The sequence below is a fragment of the Pholcus phalangioides genome, unplaced genomic scaffold (assembly GCF_987345545.1).
Source record: "Pholcus phalangioides strain wild (caught in Gottingen) unplaced genomic scaffold, Ppha-v1.0 ptg000004l_1, whole genome shotgun sequence".
NCBI classification, from domain to species: domain Eukaryota; kingdom Metazoa; phylum Arthropoda; class Arachnida; order Araneae; family Pholcidae; genus Pholcus; species Pholcus phalangioides.
Genome location: NW_028301597.1, coordinates 49,470,858 through 49,498,714, shown reverse-complemented (window position 1 = coordinate 49,498,714; position 27,857 = coordinate 49,470,858). Strand labels below are relative to the sequence as shown.

General features: G+C 35.4%; 1 protein-coding gene across 2 annotated transcripts in view; it reads right to left on the bottom strand.

Moving 5' to 3' along the window:
• Nucleotides 1-2,316: 2,316 nt before the first annotated feature.
• The window catches only part of LOC149087791 (uncharacterized), a 34,563-nt gene continuing 9,022 nt past the window's right edge, over nucleotides 2,317-27,857 (bottom strand). Inside the window, exons 8-13 of one of the 2 annotated variants that reach the window (XM_089231701.1) lie at nucleotides 17,668-17,824; nucleotides 12,914-16,697; nucleotides 8,859-8,887; nucleotides 5,108-5,259; nucleotides 3,372-3,491; nucleotides 2,317-2,636 (exon numbers count right to left, since the gene is read on the bottom strand). In XM_089231701.1, the coding sequence (XP_089087827.1) occupies nucleotides 2,625-2,636; nucleotides 3,372-3,491; nucleotides 5,108-5,259; nucleotides 8,859-8,887; nucleotides 12,914-16,697; nucleotides 17,668-17,824 (4,254 nt within the window). In that variant the 3' untranslated portion in view covers nucleotides 2,317-2,624. Of the gene's footprint in view, nucleotides 2,637-3,371; nucleotides 3,492-5,107; nucleotides 5,260-8,858; nucleotides 8,888-12,913; nucleotides 16,698-17,667; nucleotides 17,825-27,857 lie in introns of those variants that run through there. The other variant, XM_089231702.1, reaches the window with a different exon arrangement.

The following is a 27,857-nucleotide window of genomic DNA, read 5'->3' as shown; positions in this document are numbered from 1 at the left end:
ATAGGCAGAAAATTTAGAGACTGAGTAATCGAGAAAATTAGAGTAGAATGGGATGAGGGCAAGTGGCAAAGTTTATAAAATCTCAGAAGCAGGAAAAAATATAAATCCGCCTCTGCAAATGCTTTTGGAGATTTTTTTGTTTTGTTTTGAAACTCTTCAAATCATGTCTTACAATTTGCTGCATTGTCTCAAATTTTGCTTTCAACTGGTTTGTTCCAATTTTTATACCCTGTGTTGGACTAAGAACTTTGGCAGAGATGTTGGATGTTTGATTAGTAAGCATTAACTGACAGATACATTTTAAAAATTAAGACATTATATTTTTTCTATCATCCAAAACTGTTACTAGATCAAATTTATTATAAAAACTGTTCATTTCATGATGTAAAGCAAGCCGTTGATTTTCTGTCCTATAACTAGAACACTGGGAGTTTGTGTTAATTTTTCCTAATCCTTCCTTTATCTCATGTCTCAGCAGACATGCTAGCAAAAGAAGAGTTGGAACATTGCTTTTAAGTGCAGATAGAAGCAAAAATCACATTACAAACTCTTCTCAATTACCCATAGGCACCAGGGGGCATTATGCCACTCTTGAGCTTCCCCCCGTCCAGGGGCTTCCTTCCAGCCACTCCTGAGGCTGAGGTCCTTTACAATAATCCATGATTTTCCAATGTAACTGATGTGTCTGTGCCCCTACTGCATCTGAAGGCCTGTTCACATCGGTTAAGCAATTTAGTAGTTAACTAAGTGTTACATTGAAAAATACTTTAAAATGCATGCAGGTATTACAGGCCATTTACATGGCATAGCTGCCAACTTTTGAAAATGAAAATTCGGGAGATTTTCGCGCAAACCCGTATTTTCTGCTAAAACCACTCCCTAATAAATACAATAGGGATTTTTCCAAATAAAATAGGGATTTTTCCAAATAAAATAGGGATTTTCCAAACATAAAAGTTAAAGCGTAGGGAATAAAATCCCTACTGAAGTCAAATTAAAATAGGGATTTTACACACATGGAAGTTAAACCCTTGGGAATAAAATTCCTACGCAAAAAACAAGTGAAATTGGAGGCCAAAACTTCAATGATGTAAATATAAATATTGTGTTCAATCAGAAACGCTGTGAACAAACATTCTGCGTGAATGACCCCAAAATCATCGGAAGATGAAGGAAAACACCTTCAATTTTTGAAGATCACTGACTTTTTGTGACACTTGCTTGTCTTTTTTTTTCATTTCACATGAGTGATGATGGCAGTCTTTCCATGCCCGATGTTTATGTCCGTAACACAACTTGTACAAAAAGGAAAAGTAGGCCCTCTTCTGGAACGTTTGATGAAAGGAAATTCATCGGAATAAGTATATTTAAAATTGATTAAATATGTTTTTGCTTATCAGTATTCATGTTTAGTTTTGTTATATCGCACGTACGTAACTTCAACAAAAGAAATTTTGACCATATACGCGTCACTAGAATCTTCGATTATTATCCAGGACTATTGGCTGCTAAGCCATTTCCCTGCACGATAAGACAAACAACTTTCTTGTTACCATCAGAGGGTTTGTAAAACTTCCTTAAAAAGGGAATTTCCCCATTTACGACGTGTGACGTCATTTCGAAAGGGAAAAAAAAGAGGCTTCATGCCCCACAAGAAATTCCTTAGGGATTGTTTTCATAAGCGGGGATTTTTTTTAATGAAGTAGGGAATTTTTAGCGACAATTAGGGATTTTTGTGATTTTTGTAAAAATTCGGGAGATTTAAGAACTTTTCGGGAGGTCGAGCGATGAAGCTAAAATTCGGGAGATTCCCGAAAAATTCGGGAGACTTGGCAGCTATGACATGGGTTAAGTTGGTAAGTGATTTAGTAGTAGAGTAGATGAGTCAAATCGGATCAGGTCTACTTTTCTGGTTAAGTAGGCATTATACTACAGGTGTCAGTGGGTGTGGCCTCGTACTATCCCATAATCATTCAATACTTGATCTTGATCACTTATGTTCAGACAGATTTTACAGCACTTGACAACTTAAAATTTAACCATCACTTAATCAATTAAATCAAGCCTTAAGGGTTAAGGATATCTATCAGACAGTACACAATATTTAAATTGAAAGGACAAAAGTCCATCTCTCTCATTCAACTCATGATAATGAGTTCGACAAAACTTCAGAAACGCTCATTTCTAACACTTTCAACATAACCGACAGAAATTTAAAGTTTAGAATAACCTGAGAAGTAACGAGTTATGGGTCATGCATTAAAATCAGAAAGTGTGGAGCAGCAATCTTATAAACTGATAAAATATACATTTTATTACATATTAAAAAATATATATATTCAAATAACACTTATAACATGATATACATACACTAAACATCACAATACAAATAACTAGAGTAGCACTTTTAAACTTTTAACCATCATCGATAACAAAAAAAAATTAGAATCTATTTTAAATTGGAAACAAAAAGGAATAGAAAAACTGAATGCTAAGAAAGTGGCTTAAAAGAGAATGACAGCATTCTTGATGCTGGAATAAAAAACTGTTTAAAAAAATTTGTTCGATAATTCTTCAGCACCTGCATTGCAGCATTCCAGATTCACAATTTATCTCTTGAAAAATCATCTTGGCAACTAAAAAAAATAAAATAATGTAAAAAAATATGCCATTATAATAATAAAAAAGTATTTACTGTATGTATTCGTTTAAAAGCAGACCCTCCCCCCCCTTCAGGACTGCCAGAACCGCAATAAATTGAAAACCCATGTATAAGCTGACCCACAAAACCCAGCGCATTTTGAAGGGAAAAAAAATTTTGTATATTTTTATGTCGTCTTCAGTTTCATCCACCGTGTTTCTAATACAACACTTTCAAAGGATTTGATGACGATTTTGCGTGAAAACTGAAATTCATGTCTCATGAATCCTACTCCTAAGAACACCGAGCTTAAAAGATGGCCTGTTGATGCCCACATCAAAAGGATGTAAAATCGAGGTTAGTCCACCAGGTATCAAAGCCTATAACGTTTTTGATTTTTTTTTTCTTTTTGCTTTGGCTTTAACATTATCAGTTCTGCTGGGTTTTGAACATAGCTACAAAAAAAAATCACTCTACCGATCAGCAACACAAATATAGTCACAGATCTTCAGGATAGCCATAAGGAGGCCATGTAGCTATATGATTTGTAAAGTGGGGAAGCCAATATTTTCTCTTCAACCCCCCCCCCCAAATTAAGGAACACGTTTTTCAACAACAAAAAACTTGGCCAATACACACACACACACACACGAGTATATACAACATATTTTTGGCATTTAACATGTTATTTATGTAGGTTGGGGTAATACTGTACATAAATAATGTTTACCTTTTCCTCAGGCAAGGAAGTGATACTGAAATTATCAGTCAACCTCTTGGCCTCAGAAAGACACACTTCAATGAAATGGCAACTACTCAATATGCTTTTCAGAGATTCTTGACAAAAAAACTAATTTTCAAAAAGAGAAAGAATAGAATATAAAATTTAAAAACAAAATTATGATTTTAAATATTTGCTCAAAGTTAATTTGATATTGTTTCAACAATTTCAATCAAACTTTCATCATAATGTGACAAAAAAAAAAAAAAAAAAAAAAAAAGCACTTTTATAGATACATAGAATGAATTTTGGACATAAACATCACAATCCCCCTGAATAGATGTTAATGCAACATAATGAAACCTCGATATAATGATACTCTGCAGACCAAGTAAATTTTTGTTGCGCTATAAAACTTATGCTGTTGTTGACATCTTTTCTAAACCTGCTTTGTTAGTACAATCTGGAATGTGCTTTAGAGTATTTATTCGACCTGAAAAAACTGAAATTGATTAGTTGATTGATAAAATTCATTTAGGTTAACTAATCGAGGCAATAACACTATTGCTACTGTGAAGGAGTTTACCCTATAGCACTTTTGTGTCTTACACAGAAAGTGACAATACCAACAACTTCATCAACACTTTTGGTGATCATGTGGTGCAAAAAATCCATTTTAATACACATCCTCCAAAGAACAAAAACAAGTAATATAGTAAAAATTACTTGCTTTTGAAGAGTGCCTCTCACGTTGAACAAAAACAAATCAGAAATCTGTCTCCCCCCCCCCCATACAATTAATGGGAAAAAATAGTGAGAAACAAACAAAAATTGTTCAGCATATCAGTGCTTGTACAAGCTGAAAATCAGCGACCAAAATAGATGGAACATGCAGCGAGTGTCAAGTATAAATATCGATTCAGTGCTGAAATAGGCAAAATGCCATGCCCGATTTGCCTATCTCTTAATATGATAAAATTTAAATTAATTTTTAACAATTTCAGCTGCTGACTATATTTCATTTTTCACTAAGAATTTTTTTTTAATTTTAATCGAATTTTAAATTTTTTAAGAACTGTTTTTGGGATATTTTGGCCGATATTCATTTTCAACATAAAAAATAATTCGTTTTTTAATTTATTTTTTAATAATTTTTTAAATTTATTTAAAATAATTTTTTAATTTATTTTTTATAATTTAAATACTGTAAAACCTCCTCTAAAGGTTTTCTTTGTTGGAACTGAACCTCATAGAGTTTACATTACGAATAACTCAGAACATCAGAGCAGTGGCCACTTTGGGCCTGGAGTGAAAAAAACATTGTGATGAGAAAAACAATTTTCAAGTCGATTTTCAAGGGAGTTTTTATCCCCCCTCCCCCCAAATCTTTTCTGTTGTGTTCTATCTCAGAAATGCATACCAAAATTTTGTTTTGCCTGTAAAATCATACATTTCAAAAAAATCAATTATATGAAATTATTGTAATCAATTACTGACTGGGTTATCATTTTTTTCAGAAATAAAACAGCCAATCCTAACAGAGGCCACATTTTTATGATCCCATTAGCGCCCGTTATTTGGAGATTTCACTTTTAATTAATTTGATAATTTATTTTTTATGATTTTTAAAACTGAAAGTATTGTTGCTAAATTATTGTGCAAAACACACATATATATATTTTGGAGAAATTTTGAAGAACGTGTTGAATTCAAATGATCGTTACATAAAAATAATTATGCAATACCTTTTGAAGGTTTACGTTCCTTTGGATATGGTACAAGCTGTCATCAACACAAGAACCTATGTGTTTCAACACTGCAATGCATTCGCCTATTTCCTTCTTTAGTAGCTCAAAATCATGCAAATTTGCTACAGCTTGAAGAGATGAACATTCAGCTGAAAAAAAAAAAAAAGAGATATTATTTTCTTATTTTTGAAGAATAAATAACACCAAGATTTTCGATGATCATTAATTACATCAATGATATATGATTATTGACATTGTTACTCTAATAATGGTACATTTGTCTCATAACATATCATAAACATGACATTCAGTAGCCTAAGCAGTATTCCCCCAAAACCACTGGGCAGGCAGCTCGACAATTTTTTAAACTGGCTGGCAAATATTTAATAATACCAGCTGATATTATTAGAGATGGGACTAATAGTGATTTTGCTGAATAACTGAGCGAATATTTGGTGGAAATACTGAATATATATATATATTTTTTGTGGGCGGCAGCCAAACATTAGCTTTTCTTAAAAATCATTACAATGAATGAAATTGGTGTTTTGGTTTCAGATTGAAGAATTAAGAATAATTTTAAATGATTGAAATAGATCTAACAAATTAAATCAGCATATTGAATTATTGATCTACCAAATATTCACTAGACGAATATCAGCTTTTCTTCACCCTTACAGCGGAGATCCTGAGATATCTCGTTAAACTTGATCTGCTTCATTTCAGTCACGTGAAATATCTCGGGTTCTAAACACGTTTTTTTTTCCCAATGTGGCAGTTATGAGGATCAGAAAAATTTTGAAAACTGCTTAAAGGGTTAAAACTCATTACTTTTATCCATAGGTGCTAATTCCCAGACTTGACAAATCACGTGATGAAACATTTCACACTGAAAAAAACATGGCATACAAATAAAAAGAGGGTAAACAGGATTTTTGGAATTTCTTTGGATGACCATATGACCCCTTTTTCCAGGACTTTCCCATATTTCTCGCCTTCCCAATTTTTTTAGCAATGATTGACAACTTTGCTTGATTTGGACATCATATGTTGCGACAATTACCGATTTTCCGTACTTGAAATCAAATTGATCATATTTTTCGTAAGAAAATGTGGTCAGCCTAGAAATGCAAGAATAGAAGGAATATTTTTTAGGGATTTTTCATTTAAGCAAAGCACAATTTGAACATTTGTAGGAATTTTTCTATAAAAATTTGAAAAATCTGAAGAATCTAATTTCCGACCGGAATAATAAGGTTAAAATTATTATTAAGGTTAATTATTTAATAAGGTTAAAAATCTGAAGCACTGGCACCTATGAATAAAATTAATTCATTTCCCACACAACTTCATTGGTTGGAAATTGCCGCGTATGGAGATATGACCAGTGTTATGAAGGGTTCATTCGAAATTTCTTTCAACTGTGCATCTCTACCCGAGAAACAAACGCAGTTGTCTTTTGACACGAAGGATGAACTTGATTAAAATATTATTTAATACACATGATACATACTGTACAAATTCTCTAGCACATTCGAAAAAAGACTGCTTCCATTCGAGCCGAAAGCATCGTTTCAACTATATCTTGTACACTACAGACAGAGAGAGAGAAAAGCAAAAACAAAACACAGAGGGAGAGGGGTTTCGTTAATGACGTCACAATCGTCTGGGTCAAATCTGACACCACAAAATATATGAGAAAAACATCTTCTCTCTCCCACGCACATACACTCATACACTGATTCGCGACAACCAGAGTTGAAGCTTTTAGTTTCAAATTAAAATAGAACTGAGAACAGTTTTAAACAATTAAAACTGATCTTTTATAAAACTAATATTTAAAATATATAACTAATAAATTATAATTAAATGAATTATAATTACATAAATTATAATTAAATAAGTTATAATTAAATAAGTTATAATTAAATAAGTTATAATTAAATAAATTATAAATTAATATTTAAAAGATAAACAAATTTTTTATAATCATATTTAGTAGATGGTACAGTATAGCATACCTCAATATTACTAAAAGCATTAATTTTTCTCTAAATGCTAATTATAATTTTAGAACAAATTAAGATCACTCACGTTAAATATATTATTAAACTCATATTCATTTATCTTAGCATTTTCTTTTCTTTGTGATAAGCATATATAAAAAATTAGGTACATTTATTTTATGCAATCTTTTCCTGAAACACATTAATTAGTCTCAATATCCTTCCATCCTTACAGACCATGGGTGCACAAACTCTGGGCTGTGGGGCAATTAGAATTTTACAGTACAATATTGATTTTAGTGCAATGATAACTAAGTCTAAGTTATATAGAAAGTATCTTGACACCAATTAAGATATGTTCAAAAACTAATATAATCCGTATTTTTCAAAGATATTTGTTCTAAGAAAAAGTAATTTAGTGCTTATACTAGGACTTAACAAATCAGAAAAAAACAATATTTATCCCTAGGGGAAAAAAAGGTTAAAAAATGTCTTTCTTCCAGAATTTATTGACACCTTTGGGATGGTTGGTGTTGTTAGACATGCTGACATAAATTCAGAAAATTTTGTGCATGTACTTCTCAGTTTGATTCAGAAATCATATATATATGAAAATTTTAGGCATCAATAAAAATGTAGTCACGATTTCAGGGGTAAAGCACAGATGTTTGGTCAAACCAAATATTCGGCAAAACAGCATAATAAGCTGGATAGTGAATACCAACCAAATATTTGTCTTACCCCTAATTTTTATAATACCATACTGGGCAAACCAACTTCCATTCAAATGTTTCTGCCTTCCACTAAGCTGTGTAAAAAATCTGATGAGAGCACTAAGTATGGTTCTCAAGTTCCACATTGATGCCTCTTCCAAGTAATATTTCCTAGCTTTTTATTTTTTCCACCTGGGCAGACCCTTTTTTCCATGGTTAAGTACAACATAGTGATATATCACTCTATAGGGTGAAAACTTAATTCTGTTTCATCTCAAATAACTTGTAAACCATTGGCTATAGAACATATATTTAATTAAAAAATAATTTAAATAACATGCCCACATATTTTACTATAGGTCATATATGCATTGAGATACAAAATTTAATAGTTGTCTTAGCTGAGCCCAACAAGCAGAAAAAATTAAATTTTTCTAAAGCAACATTCACCAAGATATTTGAATTTGGAAATGGCTGAAAATGAGGTCTTGAAACTGCATGAACTAATGGACAAGCTGGCTCTACGCTTCATATGTAATTCTTTCCAGCATTTCAATATTTGAATTCAAATATCTCAGCGGTTATTACACTTTGAAACATGTAATTTATTTTTTTGGGGGGAGGGAAGCTCAGATGAGACAGGACAATAACTTTCTAATAAGAAGTTGGGACAGGGAGGTGGGGAAAGAGTATAAAAAATTAAATTTTGTATCTCCATATATGCATAGGGCCCTTAGTAAAATGACATATCTAAGATGGGAATGTTAATTGAATACTTTTTCCAAATTGAAAGCATGTTTCTATAACCAACACTTAATGAGTTATGTGAGGTGAAAAAGAAGTTTTTACCCTGTATGTGCTAAAATGGTGTGCCTGTGGGCCAAATGTCCCCTGAGTCATCCAATAAGACCTGTGACCTCAAACCAATCCTAATTTGAGTATTAATTGATAAAAATATGAGTTGGGAACAACTGACATTAAAACATGAATCTATTGGTTGTAGTTATAAAGAGCATATTTGGCACTTACCACTCAAGTTTAATTGTGCATTTCTTCCACTGAGAAAAAAAGACAAAAAAAAAGACATTGGTAAAAATCATCTGCACATAATTCTCTAAAGCTTCACAAATTGATTCAAATAAATCAGGTAGAGTGACTTGGGTACACTATTCTATTACTCTGCATTACGATTCTGTGGTATGACATTTACATTCATTTTTCTCTATTATAATAAGTTACAAAACAATTATCCTCACATAAACTAATAACTAAAACTTCTTTTCTCTCTCTAGTGGTGCAACTTTTAGTAAAAAATGTTAATTCATAAAACAAAAAAAGTGTCCAAAATCTGTGCCCAAGTCACCCTGGTTTATGGTACCATATTTCATCCATTCACATACTTTCACAATATAGGATGTATTCAGATGTTACGATTTGGGTCAAAACAACCATGTTCATAAAAACAGTAGAGAGAAAATTGAATTAGGAATAAAATAATTCCCTAACTTTAGCATAATGGATAGTTGAAGTTTTTAAGATAATATTTTCACCAATAATATCTCTATATTTTTATTCTGACAGTGAACCCAATTTCTTATGATTTTTGGAAAGTTTTTCAAAATATATATTTCAAAAAATGCATTATTTAAATATAGAATAATTTAATATGAGCTTGCATTGAGTTTTAACATGCTGATAGGACTTAGTACATGCTGTACTTAGTTTTTAATTTATCATCTTGAAAAGGTCTCTCCGGGTTCTACTAAAGTCCTTCTTCCACTTTTCCAAGGCTTAGTCCATCCTGGACTGGAGTATCCCGTAAGGTTTTGGAAACCATACATATACAGAGGGACATAGACTTCATTGGAAGGTGCAAAGAAGAGCTACAAATTGCTTTTGTTGGCACACAAAGCTTGAGCTATGAAGACGATTTCTTGAATATTTTTACATTGGTGGAATGCAGATATCAGGGGAATACGATCAAAGTGTTTAAAATTTTCAACAGGATGGATAGGAAGGACCATGAATGTGACTTGAACTTTGAGTCATTGCTTGCGCTGAGAAAGGCTTGTGTGACGGCAAGATAGAAAATCCATAGGCACACAAAAGCACTGTTGCACTTCTCGATGCTAGTTTTTCACATGTGCACACTGACATCATAGGCTCTTATTCAACATCAAATACAAATACAAATACAAATACAAATACAACGCCACAACAGGCAAAATGCCCAACGAGGTGGCTGATAAAAAGATGCCCATAAAAATATGGTTGTCATATGTTTCAAAAATACAGCAACCCAATTAAAAATGCAATTAACACAAATTACAAACAATATATACACATGATAAAATATTATACAATGCCCATAAAGAATACTTATGGTTGTCTTATTCTAAGAATGGATAGCTTCTCGATTTACCCCAACATGTTTATCGTATTTCTTTTTAAACGTGTCAATTGTGTTACAATTTACTACCTCCGGGGGTAAGCTATTCCATTTATTAACAACCCTATTGGAGAAAAATTCCCTGCGACACCATAACCTTGCATTGTCCCTCACCAATCGATACTGGTGTCCCCTTGTAAAAGCAGTCGATTGGCGGTGTACTAAAAGTTCATGGTCCATCCTATCCATCCCATTGAAAATTTTGAACACTCCGATCATATCTCCTCGACACCTGCGTTCATCCAATGTAAACATATTCAAAAAATGAAGTCTTTCTTCATAACTCAAGCCCTGTGTGCCAATAAGGACACGCGTAGCTCTTCTCTGCACCCCTTCAACCAAGTCTATGTCCCTCTGTAGGTATGGTCTCCAAAACCTTACAGCATACTCCAGTCCAGGACGAACTAAGCCTCGAAAAAGAGGAAGAATGACTTTAGGAGAACGCGAAGAGACCTTTTTGAAAATGAGACCAAGCATTCTATTCGATTTTTTGACAACCGCTGAACAATGTTCAGAAAACTTAAGTCGCTCGTCAATGAGAATTCCCAAATCGGTGACTCTAGTTGCATCCGGGATAGTGACACCATTCAACTCGTAAGAGAACCGTGGGTTGTTCGAACCAAAATGAGCGACCATGCACTTATCTACGCTAAACGTCATGCTCCATTCATTTGCCCATGCTGCAATCTTGTTTAAGTTGGTCTGGAGCAACTCCCTATCGCTTTCATTCCCGATTACCCCCATTAGCTTCACATCATCTGCGAATTTGCTAGTAATTCCATCGATACCCTGATCGAGTTTATCGATAAAAAGTGAAAAAAGTATGGGACCAAGGACACTTCCCTGAGGAACTCCACTTGTGACGTCTGTCCAACCAGAGAATTCCCCGTTCACCATAACTCGTTGCGACCTATCTCTTAACCACGATTCTATCCAATTCAGCAAGTTGCCCCCTATTCCAATCTCGTGTAAACGCTTCAAGAGTTTGCCATGTTGGACCCGATCGAATGCCTTCTGGAAATCAAGGTAAACAACGTCGACATTTTTGCTCTTACCCAAAGCCTTAGTCACGTAATCATAGAAGCAAAGGAGGTTAGTTACACATGACTTCCCCTTCCTGAACCCATGCTGATTATCCGACAATACATTATTCTCGTCTATCCGCGGGTCAAACGGGAACAACTACTGTCTCACCATGACAGAGAGATTTACAAGATGGCCCATAGTGACACCAATATCAGAAATCCCTGTAGAAACCATATGCAAAGCATTCTTTGATTCAAGGATCAGTCGGTTTGGTTGTCCCTCAACAGTGACCACAGATCGTGGTACTCAATTTGAATCTCGTCTCTTTCAGCAGCTCACAGCACTACTAGGAACAGATCGAATACAGACCACTGCATACCATCTGATTGCCAATAGTCTGGTCGAGTGATTTCATTGCACCCTTAAAAGTGCCATCATTGCTCACCACAACACCAAATGGACAGAATCGCTTCCTATAGTCCTCCTGGTCATTTTCTGCACACAAGGCCTAGACCGGGGCATACAATTTATTGTCGATTCCGAATGCCAGGCTTGTTTTTTATACTCATCGAGAGGTAGGCGTGTTAACCTCTCGATGGGGGGGGGGGGGGGGGGGACTCCCCGTGGTAGCAATTTTTTCTGCAGTCATGGCTCTGTTTTTGTTGTACCCCTGTGTCAGGAAAGTTTTCTGACAAGGACAAACTGGGTATCAAACTTGCAAAACCTCTAAACATCCTTTGGTACTTTAGGCGAGTATCTAATCGACCTGGGCTACCACGCCCTAATCCTCCTGGGTCTACGATCCACTTTCAAGGAGGATCTTTAAGTTATCTGTGCAAAACTGGTCTATGGAACCACTCTTCGATTGCCATCTGACCTACTTTATAACAAGGTGTCTAAATCTGTGCCAGACGTTAACTATGCATGGCAGCTGTCTTTGCTTATGAGAAACTTATCACCCATTTCTCCATCTCATAAGAATACTTTCAAGATTTATGTTCATCCTTCCTTAAAATCTTGTTTCCATGTGTTCCTACGTTTAAGGGGTTGTGAATTCAAACACAATTGACACGTTTAAAAAGAAACGTACAATAAACGTTATGGGATAAATCAAGAAGGTATCCGTATTTAGAATTAAGAAAACTTATTATGGGTTATGATAAGTTCATAATAATTATATTGTAACTTAAAACATCTTATTATGGGAATGAATAAATGAACGCCAGAACTTTGCCACTGGGATTTAACCTGCTGCTGAGATCTCTTTCAGCCCAGCTTTGTAGCAGAGTCTTGAACACTTTATTTTGAGTCAAAAAGAAAAAATTTAATAAACATACAATATTTTCACAATATATTTCCGCCGGACAATTGGGTGTTTCAATTCACAGATTTTGTGGTGTCTTTTTATGGGAAGTATATTATGCAGTATTAATTATTAGTTTGTTTTTTACTTTAGTGATATATGTAAACATACATCAAACAATGTTATTTTTCATATTAGGTTGCTGTATTTTGGTTATATTTTAAATCCATATTTTTTACGGGCATCTTTTTCAGCTACCATGGTAGGTATTTTTTTTATCTAGTAAATGTATAAATTGAATATTACCTCTGATAAAAAATGTCTGTTTTTACATTTTGTTTGACTTTGTTATCAGTCTCAGCTCCTTCACATTCAAGAAAGTCATTAAGTAAAGGCACAATGAAACGCTGAAAAAGCATCTTAATGCTCTGCAAGAATTCGATATCACATTTCAGCTTTATCAAACTAGTTACAGAGTCACTGATATCTGAATTTTTATGTGGAATATTCTGATGAGTTTTGTTCATGTGCTCTATAAAACTCAGGTGTTTTTGAAGATCTCTTGGACTATCTTTGAACATTTCAGCCTGTAATATCATGATTTCCTGTTGCAAACTATACTTTAAACTTTCCCATCGTTCAACAACAAGATCTTTTTTATTGTATTTTTTCTGATTCTCAACTTTATCGTCATCTTCATTTCTTGATCCAACTACATTTTTACATTGTTCATGATTATCACATTCAATCCTTTGTTCAAGTGCAGTGTCTTTGTTCCTGATTTCACAAGTGTTTGTGTTTTGATTGAATTTGGTAGAACTTCCCTTCTCAGCAGGAAGAGAAGCTTTGATATCATAATGAATAACGGGTTCCGTCTGATGATCACTGTATGAATTTTCACAAGACAGAGCTATGGCATTGTTTCCCGAATAAGTTTTCTGTTGAATGACTGCACAACGGTTATTTTCACCTACTGATGGGACATCTTTTTCTTGCACACATATTTGTTTCTCCACACATCTTCTTTCTTCTTGATTTTTCTTCTCCAAGCATTTCTGAATAGTATGAGAATGTTCTGCATTATTTACAGACCTTTGCACCTGATTCGAACCCAAAAACCAATCTGAAACTTCTTTAATTTCAATTTTCTCATTAATATCATAGTTCATCTTAGGGTCAGCATCATTTCCTTCACACGCAGACAGAACAATTTTGGGAACAGAGCATTCCAAGTTGCAGCCAGTTTGGGGAATATTGTTTGAAAGTTCATATTCCAAGTACTGCTGTTTGAAATTAGAAGACTTATTGTTACACTCAAACAGATCTTCAGGTACAAAAGACTCCATTTCATTCAAAAGATGTTGCCTATTAGTTTCATGACTTTGTTCAATTATAATTTCTTTTTCTTGGAGCAGAATGTTTATTTTTTCTCCTTCTGTCATTTCTTTCTCTGCAGACAGAACAAAATCAACTTTTTTATCCAATTTTTCAAATTTCAAACAATTAGAGTTTCTTTCATTCAAATCATTGCTTGGTTTCATAAACACATTTTTTGAATCCAGTTCACACACTGGACTGTCTTTTGATTTTACAATAGCATCATTCAAATTCTTTAGCTCTAACTGAAACTCTTGAAATTCTTTTGACATGTTTATCAAGCTACTTAACAGCTCTATGCTTGAACTTTGGATGTTATTCTGACAATTTTGTGAAAGACTATCAAAATTGTTTTCACAATGAGGGTCCTCACTATTGAATGTCTTCACGAATTTCTGAACAATGCTATAATTTTTGTTACAATTGACTTCCATGTGACCCAGTTTATGAACGAATTCCACCAGATATTTTCCTGAATTGAAATCACGATTTGATTCCTCATTCAAACTGTAATATGCATCCTGTGCATCTTCACTATTGATGCTCCCAATAATTTCATCAGTGTTCCTAGAACTTTCCAGATTGAGATTCTCACAGTTAAAAATTTCAGGCCTGCGTTTTCTTAATTTTTTAGGTGAGGAACATTTTCTTTCATGTTTTTCTCGAAGTTCATGAAACCTCTTTTTGAGTTTTCTGAATTGTGTTTCTGCATAACCACAGTCTTGCAAAAGTTCTTGTAATTGTGAAAACTGTGATTCCGTTCTTTTTTTCAGTTCCATTGAAGTTATTTCTTCTGGAAACATGTTGACAGAGTTGTTAGAACTGCATGAACTTGAATAACATGAATTGCTTGAATGACTGTCAACTAACTCACGAAGACTAAATATTTCTGTTTCACACTCCACTTTTTGATTTTTCAGTTCTGATATGAGTTTGGCATTTCTTTCAATTTTTTTCTGTACCTGGATAACACTCAAATTGATTGATTCAACAGATTTCTCATTAGTAGGTACAAATGCAAATCTGCTAAGATTTGATAGCTTTTGTTTCGGTTTCATCTGATGGTTATCAACCATTGGGTGACTCTCTAAATTCCTATTTTCAAAATCCCTTTTATTGCCCTTTTGCGATACCACACTGCTACCCAATAAGTCACTGGAATTAATATTTTTCATGTCTATTCTTCTAGTCAGTTTTGAAGACTTCACAGTAGATGTGAACATTTCATCATTCAAAGGAGTTTTTAATGGAGATTCTAAAAATCTGAAATTGTTAACAGTGTTGAAATCTGTTTGAAGATGCGAAGACATTTCTTTGAATTTTTTGATTTCTTGACTTCTATTTTCCAATTTCCTGATTAAATTTGAAATTACAACAGACTTGAAGGAGCTGATAAATTTATAAATAGCGTTTTCTCTGCTGATATAATTTTTAATACACATGATTTGACTACTCAAAGATGATGCATCTCCCTCATCGTTCAGATCATTTGACAATAAAAGTCTTTTCTCAAACAAAGAAGTTGCTTCTCCAAGTGATTTTAGATGCTTCTTAGCTTCATTTATTTCTGCCTCTCTTTCAATTATGGAGCACTCCTTATTTTTTATGGTACAAACTAGATCAGCTAATTCTGCATTTTTTGCAAAAATTTCATCTTTTAAGCCTGAAATACATGCTTCCAATTCACTAATCTTTGTGTTCATATCTATTACTATGGATGGATCAGCAGCAGTATTTTTAACATCCAGAATATTGAAACTAGATTTTGAGTCTGACACTGACTGAAGAACACTTAAGGCACAACAGTTTTCCATTGATTCTTGTTCTAATACAGGTATGGTCATACCTTTTGCACTTGCCAAGCATTTGGCGCAAATCACACTTTCTTTTGAATTCTCAATCATATGCTTTTCAGGACGCCTTTGCACAGCCAAGTTTTTCAAACTACAGTTTGCACTAGCCAGACGCTTCTCTAAGCCTTCTATCTGAAGAATTAATTTGTTCTGCAAACTTGAGTAACCGTTGATAACTTCTTCAATGTGATGGCCAAAATACTGCAGCTTCTCCTTCAAACAGGTGTTATCTTGAATCATTTTTATTTTTTCAAATTGATCAGAATCAATAAATTGAAGCCCTGAGCATTTTACTTCAAGCACCTTTAGCCTGTCAAGAGCTACTTCAAGATCAGACTTAAAGTGTTTGCATAAAACCTCATTGAAATCATTTTGTGGTACAACTTCAAGTTGTTTTTGGATTGTGCTTAATTGATCATTTGAAGTTTCCCATTTTGACTCCCAGTTTTCATCTGTTTGGTTACCACAGTGGATTGAGGAAATCACCTTTGCTTTGCTGGTTTTCTCATCAGAGTCCAAAAGACTTGAACTATCCAAGTTCTTCAAAAGGCTTGAGCCATCCAAGTTGTTCAAAAGGCTTGAGCCATCCAAGTTGTTCAAGTAAGCAACACCATCACTTACTACATCTTTTATTGCATATGGAATGTCATCTTCTACAAGAGCTGTACATACTGTGATTAACTTTTTCTTGAAACCACTCAATTCCATCAAAATCTGTTCTGCAATGTCTTCAGTCTGATTTTCATTGGCTGTCTCACTCCCTTTTGTACAAATGGCTTTCAGTATGGCTTTATTGATATAATCCTTCAGCCTCTGAGCATTCACTTTCTCATAACTTTTTGGAATTGCAGATGAATCATCTGAAATGGAGAAAAACATGTTTAAATAATATAACATTGTATAACTCCTATAATATTGTAAAAAGTATGAAATATATTCATGGAAAAAATTGCATATTTTGCCTAAACTACAACTCCTATAACTGCATCAAAACAAAGAAGCTGAATGCAATTTAAAAAAAAATCCAATTCTGTTGAATTGAGTTGTCTGATAAATACCTGATGATGATTTTCTATGAAAAGCTAAAGGTAAAATGTTTATGTCAACTTGTTCATATTCGATTGTATGAAAGTACACAACTCAAAGTTTACATTTTCCAAGAACTAGAAGTGTCAGATGATGCAATTGCACACAAGTCACAAACATTTTTGTGCAATGGATTCAAGGAATAGCCACTCAAAAGTTGCAGACTTTTCCTGCAACGGTATATAGTATAGCATATTATTTATTGTTGGGCTCTTAAAGTCCAAGTTGTGTGTAAATTATGTAAATAGTGTACTTATTAATAACTGGGCTCTTAGAGTCCAGTCTTGAGTGTAAATCTATTTTTGACTCTTGGAATAATAGCTCATCTTGTATTAACTTGTGATTTTGTGGGGTGATGTAATTTGTAACACTCTGCAAATATTAAATAAAGGTCCCCAGGCAGAAGGATGAGAATTTAAGTGTCGACTGAACATGAGCCCTAGGTGTGTTTATAATCTGCCAAAAAAAGGTCTAGTTGTTATGTTAGACTTCAAGTTTCCACTTTACACATACGTACAGTTAGTATTCTAGGGTTAAAAAAGGTTTGAAATTTTACTTTTTATGATTCATGAACAAGTTAGATGATTCAACCATTTGATATATATACAAACATAATTTAGCTAGATAGGCATACATGAATGAATAATTCTGGAAAGTATTTAAATACTATAATAATATCTATAATGAGAAATCAAAATTTAACAGAGTAGAAATAGCATGAAGGCATGGTAAATCAGAGCCTACCAGATAAAGTTCCCAACAAGTCTTGACAGAGACAATGCACATTATATATGTGTTGTGAAGCCTCTTCAAAATATTTTTCAGTTGAAGAATCATCTGAACTATGCATTTTTTTCTCATTGAAATATTGAAAGCTTACATCAAGCTTTTTCAAACACTCCTGCAAACAAAAATTTGTAGAACATCTTAAGCTCAAATGTTATCATATGGTAACAATTAATGCAAACAATTTAAAATTAGACAATTCACACAATCATTGAAACTAAGGTTCCTAATTTTGAATGAGAAGAGTGTTAAATTCTGTGGTGTGTTTAGTCAGAACATGATATCTCCAAAAAATGGCTTTTTGATCAAAAAGTGAGTATTGCTAATTATAAATAATTAGAAGTGAGATAGATGCACAAATATATGTGTGTGGCTAAACAGCATGCTGATGTACGATATTTTCATTTGCATTTGTTTGTATGCTTTATTTTTTATTTTAAATGACAATAAAAATACTTATCTCAAAATATGATATTCGAGTTATGTTCTGACCAAACACCACAGAATTATTATAATCTTAAAACATATGAATTAGAGGTATCTATAAACAATTCATGGCATTTTCACAAAAGTCAGCCACTTTTTCAGTTGATATGTGAAAAAATATATATTAGAATGTGATTGGACAGTAAAAGTACCCATCTGGGGCATTGAGTCTTAAAATTTTCTGTGTGCTCATTCACACAGAGCAATGGTTACTCATGGGGAATTTCCCATATACTTTGCTTATAGCATTAAAAATAGCTCAAAGGAAAAAAAAAAAAATCACAGAACCAGGGGTCTGTCCAGCCGGAATTTGGGTCCGGAAAACGGACCCTTCACAAAATTCCGGGGTTAAAAAATGGACCCCTCACAAAATTGCGGGGCTAAAAAACGGACCCTTCACAAAATTTCGGGGCTAAAAAAAGGATGTTTCACAAAATTTGGAGGATAATAAATGGATCCATCACAAAATTCCAGAAAACGAACCCTTCATGAAAATTACGTCGTAAAAAACTTTTGCGACTGCTGTGCGACAAAATTCTTATCAGTTATGACCCTAGTCGTAATAGAAAGCCATTGATCTATTTTTTTAAGCATGCATTGTTGGCCCAACACCACCACCCCCTCCCCCATAGATGAGTAATCTTATCTATAGAAGTTGTTGGTTGGATACCGGAAAACATGACCTTGAAAAGGCGATCGGAGAAAGAGCGTGACCTTGAGAGGGCTTTCCTTGTTTCTAGTCTTCTGGTTAGGACATCCCGCTGGTTGACCGTGTCAGATAATTTATCGCGCAACCTATGCCATTATACAAACGCTTTAGCCCCGCACTTCTCCTCAAATGGTCTTTGAATCACAACCTCTTCTTAGTCGTAAAATCGGCATAGTTGATGCTTATTGTAGAATTGGATTTTTTGTGCACGTTTTTTTTCCTGTATTGCGCTTTCATTTTTGAAAATTTAATATGAAGCGTGGTCGACCACCAACAGGTGGAAATTCAAGGAATAGTGATTACTACATTAAAAAAATACGGCCAACTGACGTTCGGGGATGCAGCTCCATAACATCGTTTTTTAAATGAGGATCTGAAAACGTCACCAACAAGACGTCAGATACAGATAATTCCAATTGTGCTAACCCGGAAAAAATTACTGAAACATTGCTTCTTTCATCGGTTTCGAACCACGCTGTCGAAACCTTGGAAACGGCGCGATACATTACCGATTTATCGGAGGCGCCTAAAGACATTACCGATTTATCAGAAGCGCTGAAAGACATTTCGGATTCTTCGAAAGACATTGCCGATTCGTCGGAAGAGATGACCGATTTATCGGAAGTGGCGGAAGACAATTCCGTTTCTTCGAAAGACATTACCGATTCGTCGAAAGCGGTGGAAGACATTGCTGATTTATCGGAAGCGCTGAAAGATGCTACGAATTCGTCGGTAGAGCCGGATTTTAAGAAAATTTCATCTACAGAAGCTAGAAAAATGGGTCCAAAAGTACCGAATTTGTTGAACATCGCACGTTTTGAGAAGCTTCACAGTGTAACGTTCTTGATCGTTACCTCCCGGTTCTTTAATATTTTTTCCCCCAGTAAACATTGAGTGGATGACAACAATGGAATAGACAAAGTTTAGATAGAACTATAACATTTATTCAATTATATTGTTAAACCATTAATCAGCGTAATCACAATTATCACAGGCCCTTTTATATGTTAAACTATTAATTAATGTTTTATCACAATTATCACAGTTAGTCTTTTCTCTCACTGTCACAATGAAACAAAAATATGAATCGATCTCACCGCCGTTGTCCAGGTTTTCACGTCTTATCACATCGTCCGGTAGATACTCCCAGGTGTCTGCCACACAGCCAAAGACTCGTCGTCACCAGCTTCAGACGACTTTGGTGTAAACACACGTTGAGATGAAAGCTCAGCCACTGCACATGGAACTGGAGATGAAAGTCCACGGTGGCCGGTCTGGCCACTAACCGATCACTGGATCACGACGACATTGAAACCTTACGTGCGATGAGACGGGATAAGTGTCAAGGCACACTTCTATTATTGTAACTTCATCGTTACTTATGAGACGATCTAGCTCACACCATGACAGGGCGTGACGCCTTACTGATTAAGTCGGTCGTAAGTCGTAGGTGAGGAAGTAGATAGGTAGGTAGCGAGGGAGTCAGCACATCTCTAGCTGGCTTTTATATAGTAGCATTCCCACAATGCCTTACTGAAGAACCAATCACAACATAGAAGGTGCGGTATTAGCTTGTATCTGATTTACATAACTTCATGAGAAAAGGAAAACCAATCACAACATTAGCTTGTATCTGATTTACATAACTTCATGAGAAAAGGAAATACTGTAAGCATTATAATATTAAATCTGGCATCCAAACATAACAAATTGGAGATCTGGCCAGGATCCACAACTTTTAGGCCTATTGCACATTGTAAAAACTCATGACATTATAAACCGTGAGATGGTCCTAGGAACCACCGACGGCATGGAGGTAAAATATATTACATATTTATATAACACTTTGCTGAACATTTAAATTATATTGCACTAATATATTACACAATTAAAATAGAGTTTGACGATGACGACTCGACGTGGCCTCCACCGACGAACCACGGGAGCCCCCCCCCCCCCCCCAGAGGGAAAGAGAAGGTAACCAGACGAGCTATTGGGATCTCTGACATAGATGTAAAGCGGAATTTATATGGGACGTTGGTAGCCCGACCTCTGGCCCCGTTCTCGCCCGACGGCTAGGAGACCCCACCTCCGGACCGTCAGACTAAGCGAACTAACTGACCCGAACCGGATTGTCAGCGGAAGCCTCGGGTGGTTTCCGGTAACCAACGAACCCTGGGGCCTAAACAAGATTAATTGAACAACAGGATTGTAAGAGATCCCAGGTCGTCATGTTACACTTCCTCCCCCTCTGCAAAAGAAAATTTTTTACCCTGACAAAAAAATTTTCATAACTACAAAAGAGAGAAAAAAAAAAAATTTTGCCCACTCAAACAAGGAGTGAAACACAGAGACAACATAAAATAATACCTAACCTAAATAGAACAAATCTATTAAACTTTTTTTTTTTTTTTTTTTTTTTTTTTAATTTACCGTCTGCCCACAATACGATAATTATCTCCCTGTAAAGATTTTTGACCATTGAAACAGAAATTTTCAACCCGAAGATCAGTATCCTGTTGACTGAGATAACGGAGAACTTCCACTGAACTACGGAACTTTAAACCGTCAGGATTATAATAATATACGTCCACGCGAGGTCCTTTCTTTCTCTTAACTAGCATTCTTTGCCAACCTCTTTGTAAAGGAACCATCAGTTCAGAAAATCTACGAGGATTATGAAAACTAGAACGAGTTCTAACCTTTGGCACTGTCTCATCACTAAATACATGTTCAATCGAAGGATTCAAATTTTGACTAGACTCTCCATTAGATGCAATAGCACTTTGACTAGAATTAACATCCTCTGACCGATATGTCTGTTCTTGAATAGGGAAGGCCTCTTGACTAGTAAAAGATTGACTAGTTTCAGGATTAATCTCTCCACTCTCCCCAGCCACAATAAAGGCCTTAAGATCACAGGCATTATATTTACCAACAATCACAAAACTCTGATCGCAAATTAAATAAACAACAGGTGATATTTTTTTTGAATGAAAAATGGTCCATCCCACCTAGGTTTCAGTTTGCCCATAACATTTCCAGGGGCGCTGGATCTGTAATGAGTACGGACTAACACACTATCTCCCACCTTAAACTCATGTTGAATTCTCTTTTTATCATAATAATACTTCTGTCTCCTTTGCTGTTTTTTAACTCTTTCCTTAACCTGTTGAACCAAAATATCTGGTATATTGGCCCTTTCCCAAATTGGGGTATCCAGAGCCCAGTCAAAGGGTAAAGCAAGCTCACGACCGAGAAACAACTTCGAGGGAGAGACACCAGTGGTTTCAGACGGAACAGACCGTAAAGCCAAACCAAAGAAAGATAAATTTTTGTCCCAAGTACGGTGATTATCAGAAATAAAACAGGCAATCATCTGCTTCAATGTTTTATTTATTCTTTCTGTCAAATTTGACTGTGGATGATATGGGGTAATAAATCGCTGTTTTATCTTAAGGACATTACAAGTTTCTTTCAACAAATTAGAAATAAAACAGGGACCATTATCGGAAACAAGATTTTTTGGAAAACCAAATCTTGTACAATATTCAAAAACAAATTTTTTGGCAACCACAGAGGCTGTTATTCTACGAAGGGGAAAAACTTCAACCCATTTTGAATAGTAATCTACCACTACCAAAAGATGCACATTTCCCCTAGAGGAAACAGGAAAAGGACCCATGGTATCCACTCCTACGACCTCTCCTGGGAAATTTACAGTCGAGGACACCATAGGACCCCATCTTTTTTTATTGTCAAACTTTCGTGTTTGACAAATAGGGCAACTAAGTACATAATTTTTGACATCCCTTCGTATACCAGGCCAATAGGCTCGCTTTAAGCATCTTTGATAAGTTTTTCCTACCCCCATATGTCCCGAAGTGGGATGATTATGCATCTCCATAAGAAATTTTTTTCTACATGCATTAGGAATAACCAATAATTTTGCATGTTTATGTAAATAATACAATTTATCTGATTCATAAAGATAATATTTTTCCAATTTATGATCAACAATTCTATTTCCCAAATTTTTTTCTTGAAAATATTTTATGATGTCTGTGTATTCCAGTCTCTGTTTGGTAACCAATTCCGAAACATCCAAAAGAGAAAATAAAAATAATCTGTTATCAATACATTCCTCAAAATCCATTTCATCATTTGATGAAGAGGGCATCCGTGATAGGGCATCGGGAACTTGCATTGTTGAACCTTTACGGTACTCAAAACAAAGAGGATATTCTTGCAAAAGTTGGGCCCATCTACTGAGCCTTCCTTTTAGATTTTTTGCGTCAAAAAACCAGGCTACAGCTCTATGGTCAGTGACCACAGTTACAGACTCTCCTGTAAAGAAGCCCCTAAATTTATGGCATGCCCATACTACTGCTAAACCCTCTTGCTCTGAAACTGAGTAATTCTGCTCTGCCGAATTGAGTGTACGACTAGCAAAAGCCAAGGGTTTCTCGCCCTCAGGTTCAACTTGCTGTAAAACAGCGCCTATTCCTATACCCGAAGCATCAGTATAAATCTTTAATCTACAACCTTCCTTTCTGGTTGTTAATACTGGAGTATCAATTAAAGCCCTCTTTAATTTCTCAAATGCCTGTTGATGGATTTCTGTCCAATGAAATTTATATCCCTTTTTTGTCAATTGATATAAAGGATACGCAATATTACTAAAGTGAGAAACAAATTGTCTATACCAACTACAGAGTCCAAGAAATCGTTGGAGTTGTTTTACATTTAATGGTCTTTTGTATTGAGAAATAGCCTCTGTTTGTGTGGGCTTAACATGCCATCCTTCACGGGACAAATTTAGACCCAAAAATTCTAAATTATTCTTAAATAGACAACATTTTTCTGGTTTTAATGTTAACCCCGCCCTTTGAAGACAAGAAAAAACAATTCTTAAATTTTGTAAATGTTGTTCAAAAGTTGAACTATAAACAACAATATCATCCAGATAAAACTCTGTACACCTCCCCACCAAATGACCAAGTACCATAGTCATCATGCGCTGAAAGGTGGCAGGCGCATTATTAAGGCCAAACGGCATGACCTTAAAGCGGTACATGCCAGAGTCTGTGACAAAAGAAGTTTTGTCACGATCCTCAAACCTTACTGGCACCTGCCAATATCCTGACGCTAAGTCAAAAGTGGATATAAAGGCTGAGCTGCCAATTCTTTGTAGTATCTGATCAATCGATGGCAAGGGGTACCTATCTGGAGCGGTAATTTTATTAAGTTTTTTATAGTCAATAACAAATCTCCAATCTCCCATTTTCTTTTTGATAAGAAAACAAGGTGAACTCCAACTGGTGGAAGCCGGTTCTATAATGTCATCTTCCAACATTTGTTTAACCTGTTCTTCAACCAATTGTTTTTTCCACCTAGGTAAGGGAAATGGAGATCTAAAAGTAGGGCCACCCTGTGTAACAATTTTATGTTCTAATAAATGTGTTCTACCTGGTTTATCCCGAAAAAGATTTTCAAATTCTGACAACAATTCAAACAATAATTTTTTCTGATTATCACAAAATTCGGAAGATTCAATTAAATTTGTAATTTTTTGTTTGTCAATTTCCCCCCTATATTGCTGAAGTCCTCCATTCAGTTCCTTGTGTTTGAAATCAATTATTAACTCCAATTTAGATAAAATATCTATTCCCAACAAGACCTCAGTGGGCGCTCCGGCGAGAACTATCAAATCCGTGTCAATAGTACTATTTCGTACTTCGACCCGAGTCATTAGAACTCCAACAGGTTGACAACACTCGCCCGAGGCCAACTGAAAATTACCTCCTATATAGGGTCTAATTTCATTTTTGTTTTTGCACACCCTCTGTGCCAATTCAAGGCTGATCACTGATTTATCAGCCCCAGTATCAATTATAGCTCTTACATAACTGTCATTAATTTTAACAATCGGAAATAAAAAATCAATTTGAGAGGTACTAGAAACCACAGGAACACCACCCCTCTTTATGTACCTGTAGGCCCGTTTCCCTGTCCACTGTTTTGTTGTAAAGGGCAATTTCGAACTACATGACCGGGTTGATTACAACCAAAACAAGTTAATTGAGAATATTTCGGTGCCTGGGTCTTTAGCATAGGAGGTCTAGTAAAACCCTGTACATTACGAGACTGAAAGGGCACTCTTGGTAAATTAGACCTCTGAAAAGGTACATTTCGATAATTTTGAGAACTTGAATTTTGAAAGGAGTTGTATTGATCCAACAACACAAATAATTTTTGCAACGTATCTGGTTGACGTATTTCCAAAAAGGTTCTTACCCGCGGTGGAAATTGTTTGATGATCAATTCAATTTTTTCAGATACCAGTGTCGATGAATCGTAAGATTTAAATAATTCAAGTTTATACAAGACAAAGTCCAAATAGGAGCCACTCAAATAATTTTGAGAAAATAAGGCCTGAGCCAACTCAATCCGTGTATGATGCGGTGAAAATGTTTGTAGCATTAACTTCCTAAAATTTTCCCAAGGATCACCATAATCCATTTTTTGAAGTTCATCTTTACCTATATTGGCCCACCACAATTGAGCTCTACCCTCAAAGGCACTTACTGCAATTTCGATTTTATTCCGGATATTTTGTAGAGAAAAGAAAATATCACACTTGCTCAAAAATTCTCGAACATTATTATGTCCGGAAAATGTTAAACGATCATTACTCGGATAAGCCGGCCCAGTAAATGAATTGCCGGAATTCAATGGGATCGTGGGTGAAAACCCCGATCGAGTCCGATCGTCATTCTCGAAAATAAGATCATTATGATCGGATTCAACTTGTATACAAAAATCATCTCTACCTGAATATCCAGGCGTACTATTCAAATAACTAGAATTCATTGTTACAATTAAACATTAATTTATCAAAAATATTTGCGAAAAAAAAATCCCGTAAAAATTATTAGAATCAAAACACAAGTGTAAAAAAAAAAATTTTTAAATTGGGTTCGATCATCGATCACAACATTTTCGAAAAGTTCAAATTTACCATACGATCATAATATTTGACTAGATATAATACCTACGACCAGATCGACTAACAAAACACAAGCGATGTTCGCGATCGCACGTTAAAACACGAATTTGCAATGCGATCGCTCGTTAAAACATGAATTTGCGAAATGATCACAAAAACTCAAACCAGAGATTAAAAATACGATCTCAATATTGCAATTCCAAAACTGTCATCCAAAATCAATGAACTGGTATCGGTCGAGCCCCCAGAATTTATGTAACGTTCTTGATCGTTACCTCCCGGTTCTTTAATATTTTTTCCCCCAGTAAACATTGAGTGGATGACAACAATGGAATAGACAAAGTTTAGATAGAACTATAACATTTATTCAATTATATTGTTAAACCATTAATCAGCGTAATCACAATTATCACAGGCCCTTTTATATGTTAAACTATTAATTAATGTTTTATCACAATTATCACAGTTAGTCTTTTCTCTCACTGTCACAATGAAACAAAAATATGAATCGATCTCACCGCCGTTGTCCAGGTTTTCACGTCTTATCACATCGTCCGGTAGATACTCCCAGGTGTCTGCCACACAGCCAAAGACTCGTCGTCACCAGCTTCAGACGACTTTGGTGTAAACACACGTTGAGATGAAAGCTCAGCCACTGCACATGGAACTGGAGATGAAAGTCCACGGTGGCCGGTCTGGCCACTAACCGATCACTGGATCACGACGACATTGAAACCTTACGTGCGATGAGACGGGATAAGTGTCAAGGCACACTTCTATTATTGTAACTTCATCGTTACTTATGAGACGATCTAGCTCACACCATGACAGGGCGTGACGCCTTACTGATTAAGTCGGTCGTAAGTCGTAGGTGAGGAAGTAGATAGGTAGGTAGCGAGGGAGTCAGCACATCTCTAGCTGGCTTTTATATAGTAGCATTCCCACAATGCCTTACTGAAGAACCAATCACAACATAGAAGGTGCGGTATTAGCTTGTATCTGATTTACATAACTTCATGAGAAAAGGAAAACCAATCACAACATTAGCTTGTATCTGATTTACATAACTTCATGAGAAAAGGAAATACTGTAAGCATTATAATATTAAATCTGGCATCCAAACATAACAAATTGGAGATCTGGCCAGGATCCACAACTTTTAGGCCTATTGCACATTGTAAAAACTCATGACATTATAAACCGTGAGATGGTCCTAGGAACCACCGACGGCATGGAGGTAAAATATATTACATATTTATATAACACTTTGCTGAACATTTAAATTATATTGCACTAATATATTACACAATTAAAATAGAGTTTGACGATGACGACTCGACGTGGCCTCCACCGACGAACCACGGGAGCCCCCCCCCCCCCCCAGAGGGAAAGAGAAGGTAACCAGACGAGCTATTGGGATCTCTGACATAGATGTAAAGCGGAATTTATATGGGACGTTGGTAGCCCGACCTCTGGCCCCGTTCTCGCCCGACGGCTAGGAGACCCCACCTCCGGACCGTCAGACTAAGCGAACTAACTGACCCGAACCGGATTGTCAGCGGAAGCCTCGGGTGGTTTCCGGTAACCAACGAACCCTGGGGCCTAAACAAGATTAATTGAACAACAGGATTGTAAGAGATCCCAGGTCGTCATGTTACAACAGTTAGCTATGTTACAGCATTTCTGCATCTGGCTTTCTTTGCAAAATATGTTCTACATTTTTTGATAAGGGACCCTGGATTGACCAAGGGGTGCAATTTGGTGATCACCCAACACGATGTGTCAACAAGCATATATATAGCCAGAAACACAAACAAGCTGTGAGTGCATCAAAAACTAGGAAAATGATAATAAAAATGAAATAAAATAGGAAAATGAGGTTGCTGTTTAATTAGTATTACTTTCACTGCTATTTTGAACGTTTTCACAAAAATAAGGTACATT